Source organism: Cannabis sativa, chromosome 7, assembly GCF_029168945.1.
Source record: "Cannabis sativa cultivar Pink pepper isolate KNU-18-1 chromosome 7, ASM2916894v1, whole genome shotgun sequence".
Classification (NCBI taxonomy): Eukaryota; Viridiplantae; Streptophyta; class Magnoliopsida; order Rosales; family Cannabaceae; genus Cannabis; species Cannabis sativa.
Window position 1 is genome coordinate 23,182,751 of NC_083607.1, and position 25,536 is coordinate 23,208,286.

At 31.8% G+C, this 25,536-nt stretch overlaps 2 protein-coding genes across 2 annotated transcripts; one reads left to right on the forward strand and one right to left on the reverse strand.

Moving 5' to 3' along the window:
• The first annotated feature begins 215 nt into the window (after positions 1-215).
• Positions 216-18,169, forward strand: LOC115696249 (GDSL esterase/lipase At5g45960). The gene is made up of 5 exons (XM_030623158.2): positions 216-707; positions 837-967; positions 4,025-4,261; positions 17,283-17,553; positions 17,724-18,169. Exons 1-5 carry the CDS (start codon positions 398-400, stop codon positions 17,915-17,917), a joined length of 1,143 nt encoding a protein of 380 aa, XP_030479018.1. The 5' UTR covers positions 216-397; the 3' UTR covers positions 17,918-18,169.
• Positions 18,170-20,167: 1,998 nt separating this feature from the next.
• Positions 20,168-21,504, reverse strand: LOC115698005 (uncharacterized). Its single transcript, XM_030625184.2, has 2 exons — positions 21,233-21,504; positions 20,168-20,807 (listed from the first exon to the last, which is right to left on the reverse strand). Exons 1-2 carry the CDS (start codon positions 21,307-21,309, stop codon positions 20,168-20,170), a joined length of 717 nt encoding a protein of 238 aa, XP_030481044.2. The 5' UTR covers positions 21,310-21,504.
• Positions 21,505-25,536: the final 4,032 nt, after the last annotated feature.

Here is a 25,536-nt window from a genome sequence, read left to right on the forward strand (position 1 = left end):
TACTTTATCAAAAACTATCAGCTGTCAATGTCAGGGAGTACTTCCATGCAAAAGTTAGTTGAGAGTTTGAGACTACACAAGCCTTCGGTTTAATAAGTAAAGTTTGGTTTCCAAACCACATCAACCCCATGGAAATAGGACATTTACACTTAATAATATAGACAATTTTTTTTTCTGAAATAATATAAACAAGCAAAACAAAACACAATAATACAAACAAGTATATTTCTTAACAAAGGGCATTTTCGTCATGATGAATATTGTGACATTTCCAACTATATATAAACAAACAAGACAATATCAGAAACAAGAAAGAGAAATCTAAGTCCAAGTGTGGGAGACAAATTATAGTCTCTAATTCATTTTGCACAAATCCCACTATCTCTCAATCATTATCATGGTAGATTATCTAATTAATAAACATCCCCAACTACTAGTAATAGTAATTCTACTCATCTTTGTTGAAAACCCCAAGACCATATGGTTTATTTCCCAAGCTCAAGCTCTAAACAACTCAAATGGAAGCCCAACAAATACTACTGCAGCCTCCGCCGTACTGGTCTTCGGCGACTCCACGGTGGATCCGGGAAACAATAACTACTTACCCACAATTTTCAAGAGCAATTTTCTGCCGTACGGCAGAGACTTGGCCAATAAAAAACCCACCGGAAGGTTTTGCAATGGGCGCCTCACAACTGACTTTTTAGGTACGTAATTAAGTATCATATGGGTGATATGCATGGTCATATATAATATGGCCTATTAATTATATATTGGTTTTCATATATATTTTTTATAAAGATATGTTTATATATATATATGTCGTGTGTGAGCAGCTTCGTACGTTGGTCTTAAAGATTATGTGCCTCCATATTTGGACCCGAGCCTCAGTATGGAAGAGTTAATGACCGGAGTGAGCTTCGCCTCAGCTGGAAGTGGTTATGACCCAATTACACCTCAAGTTGGAGTAATAATACTAATATTCTTATTCTTTTCTGGCTATTACAAACTTACAAACATATATATTTTTGATACAAATTATTTATTTATACATTCAAGGGAATTAAAACATATCTTGTTTTATACACTTTGGAGTACTGTTTAGGAATTATATACATACATATAGATGTGTTCGCACAAATTAAAAATTCTGATAGATAAATTAATTAACATTAATTAGGATCAGAATAGATTTAGTTATTAAAAACTAATAATAAATGAAAACTTATTATATAATTTCTACAAAATTAGTTAGTTAATGATCGACTATAGCCAGATTTATATAGATTTTGTCTAAAAGTTCTATGTATCAAACTTAAATACGCGTTTCAAAGATAAAAATAAAATTAATGATTTACATATATAGTTGTTAAACTCAACAACATATAATTACATTTATTCGAGCTATATAACCGGTAAAATAAAACATCCTTGAATCATGAAAAAATATTTATCAAAATAATTAGATTTCAATATATATATGGAACACTTTTTATTGGTTAACACCCGTTGATGGGAACTAAAAAAATTAATAAAGTAATAATCTAATAATCTTTTTATGGCAAGTTTCTAACAATTATTTTTTGAAAAAAAAAATTATATTTATTTTTTATAAAATTGGAAATAATAATTACAACTAATAATTTGAAAAAAAAAATTATAAATTATTTTTAAAAATTAATTAAAATTACTACTTTATTATTTTATAAAATTATGAGTTTATTAATAATTTATTATTGTAAAACTAAAAATCATTTACATGTATATTAATGTGTTTTTTTTATTAGAAGAATAGGAGCTTGATTGTGGAATCCAATTGTCTTAATATTATTCATATTCTTTAAAATAAAACGCTACACTACTTCTTAGTTCTTACTTAGGCTATCATTGTTAGAAAAATATTATTACCATCCAATGATTTTTTTGATATTACCATGAATCATTCTCCTAAAATAACTAATGAGGTGTTGTTCATTATTTATATTTTTAGGATTGGAAGATAATAATCTTGTCTAGGGGTCAAATATAATTTTTTATGCTGAAATTCTTGTGTTGGCAATTGCCATTATTCAATAATGTTTATGAGACTTTTTTCTTCCTTCATTTTTTTTTTGTTAAAATTTTCTTCATTGGTTTTGTTCTTATAGATTTGGTAAGCTCAAGTATTTTTTTAAAAAAATAAAAACATATAAATAATTGTTAATTATTATAAAATTAAAGATTTTAGGTTTTAAAAAAAATCTTATACATTTTATGTATATTACAGTTTAAAGCTTAAAATTATTATTTTTTTTATTTTCAGTAATGCAATTTAGAATTATAGTATGAAGAAATTTTATAAAAAGATAAATATACACATTTTTTCCTTTTAATCTTTAAAATGATTTTTATTAAAAAAAATAGTTTGTTAATTTTTTTAGTGTGTTTTATTTTTTAAATAACAATTCCATTTATAAATTTTTTATTTCTATTAATAGTTTTATCTATTTTAGGAATATAGAGAATAACAAAATAAGAAATATTAATTTTTTAATATTTAATTAATGATTATAAATATCAACCATTAGATATATATATATATATTTTTTGAACAATTTCAATAGTACATTTTTAAATACATAATATAAAATATAAGAGTCTGGGAACCTAATATATATATATATATATATGGGTGACTATTCAATGATTATATTTTTATTGTAACCATATGGTTACATTTTTTTTTAACCTGTAATAGCATGTTACTAATAGGTAGACTTTCCTTTTTTAGATTTAATTAATTATAATTAACTATTTTATTAAAATAATTAATTAAATAGACATTCCTTTTTTAGAATTATTTAATTATAATTAACTATTTTCTTAAAATAATTAATTAAATATTTAACAAGACCTCTTTTAGCAATTAATATTAATATTTAAATCCTTACTTGAATTATTTTAATAATTAAGCCATTTAATTATAATATTTACAATAAAATTTATTTTTTTTTACAAAAATTAAACTTCTTTTGACACAAATTAAAATTCTCTTCTTATACTAAATTTTCAAATAATTAATTATTTTTAAATGATATTTAATTATGTTGTTACAATTATATGAACTAAGTATGAGGTCTCAAGCTAATCAATCGATAACAAGTGCAGCCATTTTTTTTCTAAAAAATCCTTCAACTTATTTTATTTTTTATTTTTTAAATATTTAAATAAAATAATTAAATAATTAAGTGTAATTATTTAAAATTAAGATTACAAGTATAATAAAATTTAAATTATGAAATATGTGTATAATTTTAAATTATAAAAAGTTTTGCTATAAAATTTTAAATAATTTAAGTATAAAAGAATAAATTGCTAAAAGATCCTTATATAGTAATAAATTGTAAAAAATTAATTAATAATTATAATTAATTTAATTTTAAAATATAATTAATCTTAATTAAAGTTTTATAAGGAAATAAATGATCAGGTTACTTTCAAGTTACAAGTTATTTATTATTTATTTTTATTTAATTTCCAAATTAATCACAACCATTTAATATTAATCTAATGGCTTAAAAAAATGTAACCATGATATTACAATAAAAATGTAACCATCGAAACATCTTCCATATATATATATATACGAATTTAGACAACTCTAGTAATATTTTATTAAGATTACAATTTCTTAGTCATTGCGCATACTCGACAAAATAGATGATCGCAATATTTTTTTTTATGGTGTGTTCATTATAGTTATAACTCTATTTTTGTAAATGTTTTGAAAAAGTTAAGTGGTTGCCGAAAGTTGGTTTGAAACTTTTTTGAAAAAGATCATGAAAGTACTCGAATATAAGAACTTTTTATAATTTAAAAAAAACAATATTATAACTATAATAATTACTGTTATAAAAAATTTAAAAAAATATTTCAACATATAGTTATATAATTTTAGACGAATAGATTCTGTAAGAGATTATAATTATCTCTTGGTATATAATTGAATATTTTATTTATATATTATCTATAATGTATATGTCAGAATGTACTTCCGGTGTTAAAACAATTGGAGTACTTCAAAGAGTACAAGAAAAGGCTTGAATCAAGCATTGGGAAGCAAGAAACAGAACATCACATTAATAAGGCCATTTTTGTAATAAGCGCCGGAACAAATGACTTCATTGTAAACTACTTCACCTTACCCATTCGTCGAAAGATCTACACTACTCTCTCCAGCTATGACATTTTCTTGATGGAGCATGTTAAAACGTTCCTACAGGTAAAACTAATTTTGAGAGTCTTTCACTTAATTTTAATTGTTTCTTTATAATTACTACTTCTTAATAACATTATATATATCTTTATATATTAAATGTTCCTATCTATAAACGTTAACAAATAAATAAACCCAATAATTAAACCTAAAAAATTAAACCATCTTTTTTTATTCAATTTCAAAAAATAAACCCAATAATTAAACCCAAAAAATTAAATAATATTTACGATTAACTTACATATCTCTCTAACAAACTACAATTTTTGAAATTTTTTTACACTGCTTCATTCAAATTTCAAAAAATAATTAATTTATAGTATTAACCACCTTCGTTTACTCTTCCATTCTTCTTCTTCTTCTCTTAAGCTTAAACCCTCTTTCAGTTTCTCCTTACTTCCCAAACCCAGACTCAAACCATACTCATCTTCTTTCACTCTTCTAGCCTTATCTTCAAATAGAAGAAGACCCCCGTTTTGATCCCCATCCTTCTGGTGGTCCTGGCTGGAGAAATATTAGTACTTTTAGAGAGAGGAAAAGCCAGGAAAGAGGAGTGTCGATGGAGGGGAGTAATGAGTCTTTTGGGTTTAATAAGAGAAGGACTGAAGGAAGGGATAAGGATGATAAGCCTAAGAGGAGTTTGCAGTTGAAAACGCGTAAGCTTAATCCTTCGAATACCATTTGTTATTTGCAGGTATAGTATTTGTTCTTCTTTTATTTGGGTGTTTTATAGCTCAACAGTCTCTGTTTGTTGGTTTATTATACAAATTAGAATAAAGTTTAACAAGAGCATAAATACTTATTATGTATAGTTAGGTGAATTAATTAAGTATTTTTTTTTACTATTTTACAATTTTATTGTTAAATCTATAGAAAATTAAAAACTCCTTCAATAATGAATTTTTTTAATTTTTTTTCCTTGCCATTTAATAATTCTTCTCTTTTAATTATCAAAATTATATGTTTCTTTTTAATTTTGAAAACTTCTTACATTGTTTTCATTAATTTAATAAACCTTAAGCATTATTTTTTCTAATATATATCAACAATATTAAAATTTAATTTTATGAATTTATTATTATTGCTTTTAAATATTTTATTAACATTTTGAGTTTAATTTTTATTTCTCAAAACTTTACACAATATATATTTTTTATTTTTTTTTCAATATATTACATAATTATACATTCTCTTTCTTCAAATTATTATTATTCTTTCTACAATTATCATTCTATATTGAGCATTATTTATTTTAAAATTACGTATGACATTTGAAAAAAAACCATAACTATAACTAAAACTTAAAATAAAACTAACTATACGTGGCTAGACACGTAACTTCTGCCTAGTATATATATATATATATATATATATATTAGTCATATGTCGTAGTCTGTTAGCCAAATGTTTATAAGATTAATTGAGAAAGCTCACGGGAATTAAATATAACATTACTTACAACAGGTTTTTTAAAATTGAAAAAACTTTAAAAAAATTTAAACTATGGTACTAAAAATATGCTACAACAGATATGTTTGTATATTGATATTATAAAATATAATAAAATGTATTATTCAAACGAAAAATATAATAAAATGTAAAAAATATAGTTTTAGTAATGTATTTTAAAAAAAAACTGTTATATGGTATAATGTAAAAATATGTTGTAAAATAGAGAAAGTAGATGTTTGGTGATATATTTTAAAAAATAAAGTAAAGAAATTATTGGGAGTGTTCTAAAATAATATCCAACAATATCTATTTATTATATAGAGTATTATAAGTTGCAGAGTAGTGCTGAAAATATATATTTTTTTTTTGGTGAATAGGACTACTACAGAGATTAGTAGTATATTAATTTGATCTTCTAGTAATTCAACTCTAATTTGAGACCTTGTTGAAACTTCTTTATATGTAAATTTATATTGATAAATAATGTTGATTTCAAATTTGACCAACTAACGGTGGAGCCATATTTATTATTGATGCTTGCCACGTATTACACAATAAGAACTGAAAAATAAATGATACACAAAATTTATAGAGGTTCGACCCCCTTAGTTAGCGAGTAATGACCTACTCCCCTTTTGGTTGTATTAATGCCAGAAATAATATCACTTAGATCACAAGTGTTGTGGAATCTGAAGTGGCTCTCTTAAGATTAATTACAATGTGAGAATCAAGTTGGCAAATCTCAAGTAAGAGAGAGAGTATGCCTATGGCGTGTGAGAGAGAGAGAGAGAGAGAGAGAGAGAGAGAGAGAGAGAGAGAGAGAGAGAGAGAGAGAGAGAGAGAGAGAGAGTGAGAGAGAGTTGAGTTTTAAACCTAGAACTTGAGAACTTTAGTGATCTTAGAGACTTAGGTTTTTAGAGAACTACGGTTAGACTAATACTTTTTATATATGAAGATAATAACCTAATATCCCTAAGAAATAGGAGCTATATAATATTATTTACATAGTAAAATAATAGAAGTAAATAGGTTAATTATCCCTCAAGAATAGGGGAATAGATGATATTTCTTCCCTATTTTTGTGGGTTGTTGAAGCCCGAATCGCAGCTTGGCTTGTTGTCCCAGATAAAGATTGCGTACCAAGTGCCTACCAAGAGCAGGCTAGGGTTATTTGGCCACCCATGTGCCTGCCAGGGTCTAGCCATCCATGCTTCTGCCAGGGTTTAGCCGGCCATATGTTTTCGCCAAGGTCTGGTAGGTCATATTACTGCCAGGGTCTGGTCAGCAATGTTCCTGCCAGGGTCTGGCAGGTCAAGTGACTAACAACTTTGGCAAGTGTTGGCCAGCCTTAGTAGGTGTTGGCCACCCTTAGCATGTGTTTGCCAGCCTTTGTACAACTTTCCCTACGAAGGACAGGCTTCCCTGGTCAAACAGGCCTTTTCTAGGTCTGACAGTCACCTTTGGCTGGCCAACTTGTGCTCAAACTGTGTCCGGCAATACAAACTCCTCCTGGCCAGCCTATGTACGCCCCTTGGTCAGCCAGACATGGTTATCCAACTTCTTGATGGCTCGCTTAACCCCTCTCGCTTGTTGCTTGACGGGTTTGCCATAACTTGTTAGGAGACTTTGTCAAGCTATTGATAAGGTTGCATTCAATGTGTCCTCAGTCTTGGCTTACATGGACATGCCATGTCATGTGGACAAAATTTGAGATAACATTTGCCCCCCAAGTCCCTGTTCCAACATCTGGTCAGATAGGTACTTTCCAGCTCTCGTCTTGCTTGTAGTAGCCTCTATCAAGCATCCTTGTCTAGCCAAGTATCGGCTTTTCGCATGGCATGCTTTTAGTTTTTGGATCTTCTCTCTGCATGTATGCGTCATCTTCGTTGAATCTTCCATTGGTAAGTTTGAACCTTTTTAGGCTTTTAGAAATTTTTTGATTCTCACGTTAGATTGTAATATTTTTGGTATTTTGATATGATAGTTTTAGAATGTATAATGTGTAACTTTCTGATGAAAAATATTCAATTTTAGCCTTCATTGTGATTCTTTACTCTTTAAGTCATGAAGAGCACGAAGAACACGTTCAAGTTTTCGAAATTAACTTTGGGCATGCGGCCATAGGGATCTTGCTGGAAATCTGGCCGGCCGTAGGGTTTTTCCATGGAAGTTGGCTGATTCTATGGTTTCATCCTATAAGCTGGTCGATTTATTCTTGGGTTTCGTGACCCTACCCAGTTCTTGGTTAGGTCATGGGACCCTACCGACCCTTTTGAAGCTTGGGAATCCTATCCAACCTAGGCCTTGGTTCCAAGCGTGTGACAAGTTTTCTATCCTCTTTTGACCTCGACAAGAATCTGGTCATGGCCTTGTAGGCATATACACTTTATGAAACTTAATGGTGAGTCTATTATAGTCGAAACTCAACTTAAGACTCAAGATTGGTCAAAGTTGTTACACATTAGACTTTACTTCGTTGATACCCAGTCTTGTACAATGACATTATCTGACAAGTACCCTTTGGTACGATTGCCTGAAATTTTGTCTATGGCTTAGAACCTGCAAGGAACTTTGCCTTGCCTTAGAGATTTAGCCCAGTATGTGGTTCCTATAGGAACTCTGTCTGGTTCTTCTCTGGTTGTACAGTTCTTGCAAGGCCTTGGATTTATACATTTGAACTGATTTTTTATTCATATTCGTCCTTGAGGCTTTCATGTTCTTACTTTTGCCCTATAGGCACTCTATTTTTGAAAACTACTATTGTTTAGCCTTAAATCATTTTACTATGGACATGTGTCTGTCCTGACTCTCTTCTTATTGCATTGACATGTAAGTATCCAAATTCACTTTTCTTTATGCCAAGCTGAAGTATGCCTGCACTTAACTTAGAGGGAGGTTTAGTCGCTTATACTAACCATTAAAATTTCTCTACATAAGTTCTCCGTGCTAGTTTGATGCATTGTACAGTGTTGGTGCCCCCAAGTGAGCTCGCAAACTTACGGTCTCTTGTTCACTTGCAATACACCAAGTCTTATAGACCTTGCCTGGGAATTTTCATGGGGCTGCCACCGGGTGTACGCATGTGGAACTGAACAAGAATAACTTTAAAAAGTTATCTTTTTAGCAAGTGGGATAGACAAAATTGGTCTTACGTGTAACAAAAGTTTAATGTCCACTTTTGAAATCACATTTTGGCTACCCGTACCTGAGATGTCAGGTAGAGGCCTTTGCTGAAGAGCGATAGGAGGCCGTGCTAAAAACAATGGGTACTAGCTCTTTTAGGAATTCCTGTACGGCGAAACATTCGAGGAACCACTATACAAGTTTGCGAGTGAGAGCACTAAACGAGATTTTTTTATCCATTATATATTTTTGTAGAAGAACCAACTCCAAGTTCTCATTGTACTTGTCAAGCTTGTATGCACATTTTTTTTATTATCTTGTAACTTGGTGCGGACCTTTCCAGTTTGGTCAAAACATGCTTACTGTAGGATCTTTGTTGTCAAGGAAGATTCTTCAGAGAACTAAGTCTCTTACAAAGAATTTCCACTCTTTGATTTGTTAGTCAAAGTACCTGGCAACTTTTTGCTGGCAGACAGGCAACTTTAAGTTGGCTTGGTCTCTTCTTTCTTCCTTTTAATCAAGAGATTCTACTAGCAAGATGTGGTTTATTTCTTGGTCATAGTAGACCAATAGTATGAGAGTAGACTATTAGTGGATCAGGGTAGCCATGGTACAGACCAGGTGGTCAGCCACATTTAAGGAGCTTTGCCTGGCCAGTTTGATGAGGCTATGGCCGACCATTCTGTGGAGGTAGTGGTCGGCCAGGTTATTGATTCCAAGGTCGGCCAGCCTTTTAGAGGCCAGGTCGATGCTACAGTTCGATCCCATCTACACTCAGTTAGAATTTACCCCTGGCAAGATTGTTGTAGAGCCTTAATGCACTCCTGTCATTAGCTATTCAACTTTGCACTGGTAACACATCTTAGAGGTGGTATTGGGATACTACGTCTATGCGTTACACTATCTTGAATTGGACACCTAGTAGCTATCCCCCTTATCCCTGCTTTCTAGCAAGGTTTTTGTTTGGAAGAATACAATTATGGGTGTCATCCATATTGGGTGGTTGTTCAACATGTCTATATTTTTAAAATAGGAATGCTTAGTGCTTTAAAGAACAAAGCGGGTAACAAGTTTTCCTTGGCAGTCAAGGCACTGCTGGTTAGTTGCGGGAGTTCATCCGCTATTGTATTTTCTACGGGGACTTTCCTTTTAGTCAACCGATGAGCAGACTTAACAAATCTTGAAATTAGCTTAAATAGGCCATCATCTTTTTGCATTGCACTACGTATTCAACTAGGACATGACCTACGACTAGATGAGAGTCATCGTGTATGTCTAGGCTTTGAGCTCTCTCTTCATGTGGTAGCTTGAGGCCAGCAATCAGAGCTTCATATTCAATCACATTGTTAGAAGCTTTGAAATTGACCTTTCTTGCCTCGTGCAGCCACTGCCCCCAAATGCCCTGAGGGCCATGCCTGCACTAGGCAGGTGGTCAATGCACCTTCTAGGTTGAGTTATCTTGCTTGTGCTCTCGCTTCTTCTCTGCATCTTGCTTTCCGCCTGGATCTTGAGAGATTTAGGGAGATATGCTTTTATATTTAGCCATGAAGCTGGCAAGAGCTTGGCCTTCTATGGCCATGCTAGGTTAACAGGTTGCCTTATATTGGCTGAGCTTAATGGCCTAGGTGCTTTAGGTTTTGGTGACACCTGTCACCATGACCGGTTGGCATGCATTGGTTTAGGAGTTTTTTGTAGGAGAGTGAAGCATGCACACTTGTCCTCCTTCTCCATTAGACTTCATGACATAAGGGAATCGTTGAATTTCTCTTTTTTGCCATTAATTTTTCTAGAGCCATCGTTGTTGTGCTTGCCACCAATATTCTCATTGTTGGAGAATTGGCATAGTCTGCGCTGGTCGGCTCGTTGGATAGCACTTAGGGCAATATGATGCCTTGTGTCCGTTTAACATTGACCTACCCTCTTGTCTGGGCTTATCGAAAAGCCTGCTTCAACTTTATGAAGCCATCAGCTCACTCAAGGAACTCCTTCATTTTTCTCGTTGCGATCCTTTTGATATATTTTTAGAATTCACTCAACGGCAAGATGCCTCCAAGTATGGCCGTATATCGGCCTTCTTAGTTCAAGCCTTTGACCTTGGTGGCCTTAGCCATGAACCTTTGAATGTAGTCTTTCAAAGGTTCATCATATCTTTGCTTTATTTTAACAAGATCCTCCAAGTCATGAAGATATTTTTCTTGAAGCAGAGAATTGAATATAGAACTGTCGAGAGAATTCTTCCTAAGAATTAAATCTTCCTGGGGCTTACTTGAAAGACTACTTTAGGGCTATTTCAGCTAGGGTTGCCAGAAAGATTCAACATCGCACTTCTCCAGATACTTGTTTGAGATCTGTTTGGATCTCAAAGTACTTTAGGTGTACTACGGGATCTTCTTTCCTCGAGTACATCTTCCAAGTTGGAATCTTGAACTTGGGAAAGGGCATGGCAATCATGTATGCTGAGAAAAGTGAACCCCTTGACCTATCCAGTTTAAGGTCTAATGGTTTCGAGCCTGCCAAGCCCTTGATCATGTCTCTTATTTGATCCAATTGTGCTTGCACAAAAGGATCTAATGTTGTAGGAGCCAGGTTGATTGTCCCTTCTTGATTGGGCTGCAGCCCTAGATTGGCCAGAGCTTGGCCTACCATACCCTGGGAGAGGGTATGTTCAAGGTCAACCAGTCCTAGGCCTGGCAGCTAGCTTTAGCTTGCCAACCCTTAGTAGGGGAACTGGCCATGGCCGGTCAGACCTACTCTAGGCAGTTGTTCTTGGCCGGTCAACCCTATGCTGGGGAGGGCCTGGCCGCTCATTCTGCAATGACTATCTGGTGTAAACTATGTGTTGCTAGGGGGTAGATCACACCAATTGCTTGAGTTAGGTGGATCCAGGTTTCTGAAGTAATTGTAGTCACTTTTCAGGTTATTGTCGTCAGGGATGTTTCTACCCATTCTCGGGCCTAACCTGTTAAAGATTTTTCTTTGGGTTACTCACTCCTAAATGTTTCAGGATGGGAGTTCACCTTCTTGGCCGACCAAAGGTGCACCATTAGGGGGCTGGCTGGCTGGCCAAAGGTTGGTCAATCGAGGGTGTTGTTGTGCTAGAGATCCCTGACTGGCCCCCAAAATCGCTGGTTGTCGGGATCTGGTTGTTCTCACCACCAAGTGTTTATGGCAAGGATTTTCCCCCTTCGGGTAGGGGGAAGGTCTGTCCTGGATCCAGAAGAACCTGGTTGGATATTTTGTCTGTAGACCCTCCCCGATCTATCAACCACTCTCCCTTAAAGAGGATCACTAATGAGATCTTATCCTCTTCCGACAGTTTTTTCATTGAACAACCTTATTAGGTCGCTAGCTTCTCTGTTACGGCTATCTAGCTCTGCCTAGTAAGATTGAATGATGTACTCATTGTCATCCATCCATCTTAGAAATTCGTGTATCTCTTATGCAAATGCATCACAACAAATAATGTGTGGTTCTTCAGTCTGACCGACTTGACAGACAACCTCTCTAAGTCTGGCTAACTCGAGATTTTCTCCCAAGTCTATATAAGGCTCGAGTGATCAAGTTTGTTGTGCTTGTCAGGTTTGCATGATTGGCCACATCTGTCGGGTTCGTGGTGATTCCAATTTTTTCTGGAACACGAACATCAGGATCAGACCTCATAGGGTCTTGAGGAACACCCGATGAGGCATAAGTTGTAGTCAGAGTTCTCCTTGCATTAACCACACCGTTTGATTAGATAAATTGCCAACTCACTCTCAATGAAAGTACCAAGCTGTTAAATTTAGATTTGGCCAATCGACAATGAAATCGTATTTATTACTGATGCTTGCAACGTGTTACACAATAAGAACTGAAAGTAAATGAGACACAAGATTTATAGAGGTTCGACCCCCTTAGTTTGCGAGTAATGACCTACTCCCCTTTTGGTTGTTTAATACTAGAGATAATACCACTCGGATCCCATGTGTTGTGGAATCCAAAGTGGATCTCTTAAGATTACAATGTGAGCATCGAGTTGGCAAATCTCAAGTGAGCGAGAGAGTATGCCTATGGCCTATGAGAGAGAAGGGAGAGAGAGAGTTGCATTTTAGACATAGAGCTTCAGAGCTTTAGTGAGCTTAGAGACTTAGGACTTAGAGAATTAGGATTAGGCTAATGCTCTCTATATAGGAGAGCTCACATGAAAATAATAACCTAATAACCCTAAAAAATATGAACTACATAGTATTATTTATATAATAAAATAATGGATAGTAAATAGGTCAATTATCCCTCAAGAACAGGGGAATATCTAATATTTTCTCTCCTATTTTCGTGGATGTTGAAGCCCAAATCATCGCTTGGCTTGTTGTCTTAGATGAAGGCTGCGCACCAAGTGCCTGCTAGGTGCAGGCTGGGGTCTGGCCGACCATGTGCTTGCCAGGGTCTAGCCAGCCATGCTCATGCTAGGGTCTAGCCAGCCATATTCCTACCAGGGTCTGACAAGTCATGTTAAGTTCCTGCCAGGGTCTGACCGACTATGTTCCTGTCAGGATCTGGTAGGTCAAGTGCTTGCCAGCTTTAGCAAGTGTTGGCCATCCTTAGCATGTGTTGGCCAACCTTAGTAGGTGTTGGCTACCTTTAACATATGTGGGTTAGCCTTTGTACAACTTTCAGTACAAAGGTCAGGCTTCCTTGGTCAAACAGTCCCCTTCTTGGTTTGACAGTCACCTTTGGGCGGCCAGTTGGTGCTCAAATCCTAGTCGGCCTATGTACACCCTTTGGCCGAGCAGACATGGCACTACTATAAAATTGGGCTTTAGAAGCGGTTTTTAAGGCCTTTCAGCGTTGGTTTTGGCAAAATTCGCTACCGACGTTATTCCAGGTGACGCTAAAAGGGTTAAAAATAACTGACGTTATAGAAAAAAAATAGTTGTTAAGTAGTTAATTTATTACTAACTAGTTACTAATGAGTAACTAGTTAGTAATAAACATACATGAATATGAATGAAAATTAGTAACTTGTTAAGTAGTTGTAGCTAACTATTTACTAACTACTAAAAAATAAAAACGCATGAATAAAATTGATAATAGAAAAAAAAATTGATACAAAATAGAGTTAATTTCTAAACTATTGTTTCTAAACTAATTTTTTAAAAATTAATTTCTAAATTTTTATTTTAATACTCTCCTATCTCATTCTCATTCACAATATATAACAAAACTATTAATTTAAAATACTCAATATATACATATACAATATATAAAATACTCTCCTATATCACATTTCTCATTCACAATATATAGACATACAATACATATTCAATACAACACAATACATAATTAATAATATAGAAAAACCTTAAAAAAAATTTGTAAAATAAAAAATAAAGTAATGTACATTAAAATTAGTAGAAATTAGATTTGTACCTTAATAGACGTTGAGATACAATGTTTTCTCCACTAAAAACGGTGGCCAGAGGTATAACCACCACAACTACTACCTCTACCTTCGGTTTACCGTAAAAAATGAGGAAAAATGTGATCTTTTCAGGTATATAGTTTTAGGTATAAAAAATAGAAGATTTAGAAACAAAAATGAGCTAAAATGGTGAAAAAATTGTGAAATGGGGGTGATTTTCCGTTATGGTTGGCAAAGAGGGTTTGGGGTTTATCTCGTTTGGGGGTTTCTGGGTTGGCTAATCGAATGAGGAAGACGAAGGGCTGGGCTAGGGTTATAAACCCTCCAAATAACCGACGCTACAGGGGGGCACACCCTATGTCGTCGGTTATTTCCAAATAACCAACGCCATAAGTGGCGTAAAATTTCCTTCTAAAAATTTCTAACCTTATACCGTCGGTTATTTAATATTATGCTGAAAAAAATTCTTCTGAAGGCTTATTTTGTAGTAGTGTAGTTGTGCAGTTTCTTGACGGTTTGCTTAATTAACTTATTTTACTTGTTGCTTGACGGTTGTGCCATATCTTGTAAAGAGACTTTATTCTGCTATTGACAAAACTGGATTTACGTATCCTTACGAGAACATGCCACGTATTTAAAATAACAAGTACCATTATTAATTCAAAGAATTGATTATACATAGTATTAGACGTACGTCACTTGAAACATATCTTTATATTAAAAATTAGCTATCCATATCATTAATTGCAAGATAAAACGTGAAAAGAGAGTAAAAACAATGCTTGGCAGATGATAGGATCACAAGAATGCAAGAGGAAAAATGAATAGGCGTGAAACTGGAAAAAAAAAACACGAAAGAAATTGATATGTACAATATATTAATAAAAAGTTTAGATGGAACACACAAAAGTAGATTGTGAAAAGTATTAATTATTTTTGATGTTAAGTTGAATTTCCAATTTTAGATATAAATAGTTAAGTGGACCTGAAAATTGGTTGCGTTCATATGCTTACTATGTTAATTCTAATTAAAAGAAAAAAATATTTTTTATTTTTACACTTTTAAACATTTTTTATTATATTTTTACATAATTTTATATAGAAACCTTTATTGCAACTAGCGCTGCAACCTAAATTGCAACAAAAAATCGTACAGAAACTCCTATTGCAACTAGTGCTGCAACCACTTTAGAAACCCAAACCGTAAATTTGAAAAAAAAAAAAAAAAAGTTAAAAAAATAATATATAAGATAATTCAGATAAAAAAAAATTATATAACAGTGTACATTACAATTATTTGAAATATATTATCAACTTATTTATGATAAATTTTGAAGACAAAATTGTTACAAAAATTTTTACTAGTAATTAATCTTAAAAATTTATTTTTTACTGGTAAAATCTCTAAAATTCATTTTTTTGTTAGCATTTAGCCACTATTTTTAGTTCATGTTAGTAGTTTATGTGTACATGGCTACAATCATTTGACCCACATAAATAAATATTTTAATTAAAATTAAAAATTAAAAGTAAATTAATTTTTTAAAAAATAAAAATATATAAATAAATTAAAACAAGGAGAATTACCATATATACTATTTTTTTCATTTTTTTTTTTAAATTTACGGTTTGAGTTTTTAAAGTAGTTGCAACTCTAGTTGTAATAGGAGTTTCTATACGATTTTTTGTTGCAATTTAGGTTGTGTTGCAATAAGAGTTTCTATGTAGAATTCCGTAAAAATATAAAAAAAAAAAATAATAATAGAAAAAACTGTTTTAAAGTGTAAAAATAAAAAAATCCTATTTTTTTAATATATTTTCTTTGTTTTTCTTTGTAAGAGATAGTCTACATTATTTTTTTCTATTTATCTTCTTCATTCTTTATATATACCATCACCACTACTGCAACAACCACCACCACTTCACTCTACTTTTCATATCAAAATAATCGCACTAAAAAAATTAATTAAAAATAAAACTAAATTTAAACAAAGCTAGATCAAACAAAACACACATTCATATACACAAAAATTCTAGATCTACACCCAAGATCTCATATGTGTTTCTCCAACATTAAACCAGATTTGAGATCTCCACTGCAACTTCGAAGCGTAGCCCCGACTATCAACCTGCGAGATCTCCACACCCACAAGGCCAAAACCTCATCTTCGTCAAACCACGAACCCACGAACCCACGAACCCGTCCCCATCCCCGTTGGAACCACACGAACCTGTCCCCATCTTCGTCAAACCCACAAACTTGTCGAAACCGCAAACCTACAAAACCTCATCACCATCGAACCACAAACCCCATCCCCATCCCCAGCCCATCCACATTTAACCCACGAATGGGTCCACGTGTAGAAAAATTAAGAGATATTGAGAGAGAATTAGAGAGAGGACACAGAGAGTGTGTGGACTGTAATTGTAAAAAAAAAAAAAAAAAAACTAAAAAAAAAGAAAGAAAAAAAATATTTTTTTAAATTATTTTTTTTTGTTTTAAATTAACTTATTTTAAATTTTGCTTTTTAATATTTATTTAGGTGAGCTAATAATATAGGTGTGTTTATGTGGATAATATTCTATATATAGAGATGGATATTAATCTAGCATTTAACTGCTAAAAATAAATAAAAATGACTAATTGATGATAGATCGCAGATTTGAAAACTTTTACTCCTAAAAATAAATTTAAATATTAATTACTAGTGAGATGAAAATCTTCAAAATTATGACTCTTTAATAATCATACAATCAGTTTTAAAATAAGAGTTCCTAATTAAGAAAAGAGGGCCTTTTGTTAATAATATATTTTACTCAAAAGTAAGTTCATATAGTTTGTTTTATACACCTATAACACTCACTTTGCTTAATAAAAAAAAAATTAGGATAGCTGAGGTGCCCCGTGGAAGCAGATGCTAGTAATGGACGACACACATGTATTGAAACCTTTATTTATTTATTTATTCTAATTATAATCTATAAATATTGTGATTTTTTATTTTTAATTTATACCCAATATTTTATTTTAAATATTATTTTAAACGAAAGGATTTATGGGGCGAAGGAGCTCGAAGGATCGTAGTAGGTGGGCTTCCTCCAATGGGCTGCTTGCCAGGTGTTATAACATTAAACTCACCCAATGAATTTCAGCCACGTGGATGCATCGACAAGTATAATTCCGCAGCAAGAGATTACAATAAGCTTCTCCAAAATCAATTGGTTTCCATGCAGAGTGGCTTGGCAAATTTTGGTGCAAGGATAGCCTATGTGGATTTATATGGACCGGTGATGGAATTGATCCGAGAACCTACAAAATTTGGTAAATATTTTACAAATTGTATGTAGAGTACTGTTACTCTCTTTAAGTTCTATGAAGAAAATGATGTGAATTGATTTAAATGAAAAAATAAAATGATTGTAATTAAGTTATCGAACGTATGGGGATTTCTAATATATTTATATATATATGTTTTTTTTTTTTTTGTACAGGTTTGAAGGAAATCTTTAAGGGATGTTGTGGAACTGGATACCTTGAAGTTACGTTTTTGTGTAACCCACTTTCGTATGTGTGCCCTGATGCAAATAAGTACATGTTTTGGGATTCAATACACCCAACAGAGAAGACATACAGCTACGTCTTTGATACCCTTCACCCAATCCTTGATTTCCTGTTGAAACCATAAGTTAATATATAACTTCTTTCCATATACTATATATATACATATATCACTCACAATCGAATTCTACCTACTCCGTATATAGTAGTCATCGCTATAATTTGAAGTGGTTAATCCTATCTTTGACTATCTTGAAGAACTGATGAGTACGTATTTATATTAATAGATGAGAGATATATATTCGGGGTACTGTCGGAGTACAAGCACATGTTTTGAATCATATAAATAAATAAATAAAAAAGAATTACCAATTTGCATGCATTATTTAGTCCTTTTTTTTTTCTAAAATAAATAAATTAAAAAATCTTCAACTTTTCATTGGTAAAAAATCTGATGTTACAAAGTTATTGTTGTTGGAGGAATTTTAAAAACACCAAATAATGTGAGTATTCAAGCACCACTACTACAAAAACATCATTTTAAGGTGGTTTTTAAGGCCTTTCAGCGTCGATTTTGGCAAAATTTGTTAGCGACACTGATCTAGACGATGTTGTAGGGTTGAAAACAATCGAAGCTAAATGATACCCTATGGCGTCGGTTATTATTAAAGAACCGACCCCATAAGTATATTATGGCGTCGGTTATTCACAAATAACCGATGCTATTTGCCAAAATAACCAATGTTGTAGATAATAAAACTCATGTTGTAGGGTTTAAATTATACATTTATTAATAATTATTTTTTTAGTTCAAAACCTGAAATTTAATTTATTTAAATTATATATTTATCAATTTATATTAAATATTATTTAATAAATTCAAATTAAATATTTTTTTTAAAAAAAATAAATATTATTTAAATTAATTTTATAACTACTCAATATATACTTAATTTCATTTCATAGAAACAATTAAATAAATTACAATTATAGATTACAGAAATATTGTAAAATTAGTCCAAGTATTATCAAGTTAATAAATCTAATTACAAGTAACCTAAAAGAATAAGCTAATAAAGGGAAGAAAAATTCTTAGGCCTTTCAGCATTATGTTGGGTTTTATGCCCTAAATAAAACTCATTTCATATAATCAGATTTACTTATTAATAAAGATCAGAAATAATATTTTATGTTGCATGGTTCACATGATTTATTTCATGATTATAGGTATATAATGTATGAATTCATTTTAAGTCCAGAACATATGAGTTGGTTAAAGATTATAGTGTTGTCAGCACAGTGGAATATAATCTTTATTGTATGTTTAAAAGTTGATTCCCTGATTTGTCAGAACACTGGATTTAGACTGACATGGTATAATCAGCGATAGGTATTCTTACACCTTGGAAAAGTGTTATGTCCTTTCCAGGACATTGGCAAAGTTTACCAGTATCGGATGCATGGAGTATGCATTGGAATGGACCGATATTGAACGTTGAATTAGATTTTGAAACTTACCGTAAACATCTATTCAATTCAATATCATAAGTTGATCCTAGATCACATGATCGAAATCCTGATATGGTTAGGCTCAATTTCAAGAGTATTATTCGTGTTCTTTGATTTGTTAGTTAAGCCTAGTTTTGTATCAGGGTGATACGTACATTTTGGGAACACGGTAATGCAATTGAGTGGGAGCGCTAACATAAATATGGAATCTATAGCTTCTATTTGGCAAATAGAAGTAAAGGATGATTTCCTTCGAGCTTAACCAAACGAAGATAAATGGTGGAGATCTCATTTCACTTAGGTGAAATATCATTTATACACTACTACAAAAATGGGTTTTCCCGACGCTTTTAAACAGTCGTTTAAAGTATTGTCGTCGGTTTCTATAACCGTCGCCTATTCGGCCGTCGTAAATTGGGCAAAATAGGCGACGGTTCAAAACCGTCGCTAATCTGGGATTCCCGACGGTTTAAAACCGTCGCCTATAACTGGGTATAGGCGACGGTTTTAAACCGTGCCTAATACTATAGGCGACGGTTTTAAACCGTCGCCTATAGTATTAGGCACGGTTTAAAACCGTCGCCTATACCCAGTTATAGGCGACGGTTTTAAAACGTGCCTTATATGCTGGTTTCGTTTTTGAATTTTTTTAGCGACGGTTTTTTTCGGTCGGTACATTTGAAAAATAGGAAAAAAAAAACAAATTTTCTGCAATTTTTTTCCCTGCATTAATTTTTAAATTTTGTACAAATCTGCATAGTGACAACGATTAAACTAACGTCTAAATATATTTAAAATTTTGTATAGTCACAATAATTGAACTAACGCTAATTAATATCATCTAAATATGTATATGTATACACACTATCTAACACGGTAACTGTTGTCGCTCCGCTTCCGCTTTCACATAATGAATCCACCGATCACGCATAATATTTATCTCATCATTAGTGTACGGAGTGGAGAACCTATCTTGTCGGGTCAACAATTGTATTGGATCTTCTACGACCATGAAACTTTCAATGAATTTCATGACGTAGTATCCACACTGTTTGTATAATCTAATAAGTGTCGACAACTTAGTAAACCTATTACAATTAGGGTAAATAGGCTTCTCGGCATCCTCTACAAAACTTTGAAATTTCAAAGGATCGACATTTAATTCATATTGTGCATCTCCAATCATTTCTGGAATGTGATCATCCTCATACTCCAAATTAACACCCTTAACCTTGTTAGACTTAGACGTTCCCTCGCCCGGAACTCTATTCTTTTCCCCATGGTAAACCCAAACCTTATAACTCTTGTCTATTCCGTTCCTAAATAAATGCTCCTTTATACTAGCAATGTCCACACGCTCCATGTTACCACATTTAAGACAAGGACAAAGAACCAATTTAGTATTTTTAGCATTCTTCTGACAAAAGTCCAAGAAATGGTCAACTCCTTCACTATACTCCGCTGATAATCTATTCGCACTCATCCAATTTCTATCCATTATGAAACTTCTAAAAAAAAAAATTATTCAGTTATTTGTTTAAATATGTGTATATATTTTATTGAATTTTATGCATTTTAGTGAAATTTATCCTAATTCTAGTAAAATTTCGGCAGCATAACAGCTGTAATCGGACATTCCAAAAATTAAAAACATGAAAAAAAATAACTAATAAACACATAAAACAATATAATAATAAGAAAATAACATTAACAATATAAAATTCTCCACCCATCCGACCGCAGTACATGTATTCGCAGAACCTACTTCACTACGAATGAATATTTAAGATACTCAAACTCTTCTAACATGCATATATATTTCACCCATCCGACCGCAGTACAATTAATCGCAGAACCTACTTCACTACGGATGAATATCTAACATATTCAAACTCCACTAAACAAAGAATTATAAAGTTTTTAGAGATTATACCTTTCTCCAATAGATAGAGTTACAATTGCGCAACCTTTAGTCAACACAAAGAACCCAAAACCTACAAATAAATACATAATCTGTTAACAAGTATCAACTCTCAAATGCAATATATTAATATAAATATGTATTGTATTGTACTAAGAGGAAATTGTATTGTATTATTAATTGTACTCACATATAGATCTATCACTCACTACATGATCATCAATTACCAATTCAATTAATTTCATTAAACAAATGGACTCTTATTTCATGTATGTATGCCACCAAAAATTGTATCAACTTCACCTCATTAATGATTGTAAAAGTAATTTGCTTGCTTATTGAAAAATGTTTCTATTGTCTTTTATTACAGAGTTAGTAGCTCGAGCTTCCAGAATTTTCGTCAAAAAAAATATAATAAGAGCCATAAATACATTATAGAAATTCATAGAGATGAAATAATTAATGCTTTCATTTCTTAACCCAGAAAAAATAGCCAAAAATTTGCACGTCTTCCTACTTCTACCTATTAAAATACCCAGAAAAAGTTATATTCAATCACAAATAATTCCATATTATATTCTTTGAAATGAGTATATATACAGCTAAAATTAAGGTCATAAAAAAAAAAAAAAAAAAAAAAAAAAAAAAAAAAAAACCTTACACCATTGCCACACGCTTGGAGACAAACATATAAAGACTCAGAACACAACACAACTTTATTTGACCATCCCATCAACAGCTGGAACACAAACAAAGAACAATATAGTTTAATCAAAGAAAATCAAGAATCTTATTCAAAAAAAAAATTCTAAAATCACACGAGGACAAATCTATATATAAGTAAATGAACAGAAAATCACACAAGACCATTGACTTCAAACTAATAAAATGTATTGAGAGTTGACTGGAATTTGATTCTGTTAGATATAGAAGCAGATATATTAGTAAGAAGAAGAAAAATTGTATCAACTTCACCTCATCAATTACCTGAAATACGTCTCCGGCTTGGGTACCAAACAAGTAGGCTTTCTCGATAATGAAAAGTTGTTCTTTCTCCGTGGTCCAGAGCAGCCGCCAAGTAGCGGAGAGCGAACTCCCGGTGGTAACGGTGTCAGCTCCGAGAGAAGCTAAGGCGTCGATTGCTTTGACGATTGCGGTTCGCTTTGTTGAGTTGGTCTGGGTCTTGACGCCTCAAATGGAAGAGAGATCGGAGATGAGGTTGACGAAGAGAGATGGGGTTACGAGAGAGAGAGTGGGCGGCAAATGAAAATGGAATCAATGACTAGGTTATTTTGGCTGAAATAAAATTGGGGGGAATAATATTTTATATGTATTAAAATTAAAAAAACAAATAATAACATAATTTTTCCCAAAATAAATGTGAAAGGGTAACTTTTTTTTCAATGAGTGTATATAAAAAAGAAACTGGAAAGAAAATAAAGAGGGAATATTTAAAAAAAATAATAATAATTTAGGAAATAAATAATAAAAATCATTCTTCATATATTTGACCTGCCTAGATTAATATAATTAGGAAAGTCAAAGTCATCATACCAATTAAGAAGAAATGATTTAATTATGTGAATAAAAATTTGAATACTATAATATTACCAAACCAAATAATATACGTACAGTTATAATGTGCTAGCTTATCCTTTGTATCAATTCTTTTTTGTACAGTTATAATTCACTATATAAATAAATAGAAATATATAATTAGTTCATTGTAACTGTTCTAATTAGTTCACTATATAAAAACATTCTTCTTGATCTTAATATTGGCTGAAATTAATAAAATTGGGGGAAATAATATTTTATATGTATTAAAATTAAAAAACAAAATAATGGGGTATACCCGACGGTTTAAAACCGTCGGGTATAGTATACCCGACGGTTTTAAACCGTATACCACCGTCGGCTATACTATACCCGACGGTTTTAAACCGTCGGGTATACCCATTATTTTTTTTCGTATATTTATTATTTTAATAATAACCGTCGCCTATTATTGTTGCTACTGTTCAAAACCGTCGGGAATGCTTATTTTTCCCGACGGTTTTGAACAGTTACTTAATTTTTTTAGCGACGGTCCCAAAAAAAATTCGTTTTTAAAACCGTCGCGAAAACGAATATTTGTAGTAGTGATACAGGGTTAAGTGTTTTAAGGATAAAATACATTGTAGGGTGTTACGGTAATTTAATCCTGTACAGTGTAAATCATCTATATAGAGGATCATTGATCACATTAGGGTTATAACAATGGATAACTAATGACGTGTCTATATCGTGGAACATATAGAGCGTTTCTATATGACTGAGAGTGCAATTCCAAGTTCTAAGTGTGGATTCAATGAGGAATTAATAAGTTAGGGAATTTACTTGGTAAATTCGGTTCGACTTATTGGAAGCTCGGTTATATAGACCCATGGTCCCCATACTAGTTGAGGCCATACTGCTTGTAAGACTCAGTTAATTGATTTTAATTAATCAATTATAATTCTAAAAGTTAGACTATGTCTACTTTATGAATTCTCACAGTTTAAGGATGAAATCGTAAAGAAAAGGGTTTCTAGGTTTAATTATTAATTAAGAGACTTTGTATGTCTAATTAATAATTATTTTAAATGACAATATTATTTAATAATCTATTTTAGTTATTAAATAATTAGTTTTGGCATTTAAATGATTAGAATTGGAAAAATGACATTTTTGGAGAAATTGAAATAAAATTGAGGAAACTGCAAAATCCAAGTGAGGCCCATATTCCCTCTATGGCCGAGCACTCCCTTTGTGTTTCCCAATTATTATTTTTATTTTTTAATTGTCATGTAATTGCTAATCAAAGCCTAGCTATAATAGGAAAGTGGTGAATCACACTAAATAAGGCAGTTAGTCAATTACACAGTAAAAGAGGAAACTGTTTTATTTGGAAAGTTGTGCTCTCCCTTCTCCCTATATAAAGCAACCTTTGTGTCTCTTCTCTTGCATGCTACCAGCCACGAAATTGAGAGAGAAAAATAGAGAGAAATTTCGAAATCCTTGTGAGATGAGTAGTGCCCACACACATCAAGTGGTATCGCAATCATAGTATGGAAGACTATGGAATTTCTGCATCAAAGAAGGAGAAAAGAAGATCCAGGTTCAGATCTTGGTGATGCTCTGCTACAGAAAGGAATCAAGGGCTAGAGATCTGAACGGAAGGAGTCATATTATTCCGCTGCACCCACTGTAAGGTTTTCTAACTTTATATGTGTTTATTTTCATTGTTTTAGAATTCATATTAGGTTGTTAATCCAACATACTTGTTAGTAAATCTAGATCCTGGTAAAATAATTTCTAACAACTGGCACCAGAGCCATGGTAATGATTTACTTTCATGTAATATGAATTAAAACGATGATTTGCATGTTTCTGTGTTGATTTGGATGGTTTCATGTTGGTTTATGTGCTTATGTGATGAATGTATATGTTGTACGAAATTTTTCCATGAAATATATTTTTTCAATTTTTGAAAATATTTTATTTGGATTCCTTGTGAAAAATTAAGCAATTTTGTTTTTTACAGAACTCGATTCCGATAAAAATTGAGAAAGATATGAATTTTGGAAGATTGGAAATCATGGTTGCTGCATGCAGCCTCGCAGTTCCCCACAAATTGCGATTTTTTGAGGGTTTTTCCCCAAAAATCCAATTTTTTCATGGGATTGTTTCCCAAAATTTATTTTTCCAATTTTAAATATTTCTAAATTGAAATGTTTCCAATTTTAAGTATTTTCAATTTGGAATTTTTCCAATTTTAAATATTTCTATTTTCGATTGTTTCCAATTTTTAAATATTTCCTATTATGGTCAGATTTAAAAATTTGTTAAGTTCTTTAATATTTATTTATTATTTAATTATAAGATTAGATATTTTGATATTTAAGATATTTTAAATTAAAAGATAACTTTGTCTTTTTATTTAAAATATTATATTAAAATTATCTTATATGGCAAATTAAATAATTAATAAATTTGAAATTAACATAGATATTTTTATAGATATACTTACCATAATGTTTTTCAAATTCAAAAATTTGTTATTTTGTTAAATATTTAATTATTTATAAATTATAAGTATAAAAATGATATTTTTTCTATATATATCATTTTTTCCTTATTAGAAATTTATAAATGATATCTTAAATATTTAAATAACATAGATATTTTTGTAGAGATTTGAATATTGCATAATTTGAGATATTTTGACATATAATTATGGTAATTATTATTTAACCAAATCTATTTTAAAATTGGTTTATTTTATTAAATTATAA

Coding starts and splice junctions, on each gene's coding strand:
- LOC115698005 (XM_030625184.2), bottom strand. CDS start 21,309: ATGTATTTATTTGTAGGTTTTGGGTTCTTTGTGTTGACTAAAGGTTGC. Junction 20,808..21,232: donor ACTCTATCTATTGGAGAAAG/GTATAATCTCTA, acceptor TTTTTTTTTTAG/AAGTTTCATAATGGATAGAA.
- LOC115696249 (XM_030623158.2), top strand. CDS start 398: ATGGTAGATTATCTAATTAATAAACATCCCCAACTACTAGTAATAGTA. Junction 708..836: donor CCTCACAACTGACTTTTTAG/GTACGTAATTAA, acceptor GTGTGTGAGCAG/CTTCGTACGTTGGTCTTAAA. Junction 17,554..17,723: donor CCGAGAACCTACAAAATTTG/GTAAATATTTTA, acceptor TTTTTTGTACAG/GTTTGAAGGAAATCTTTAAG.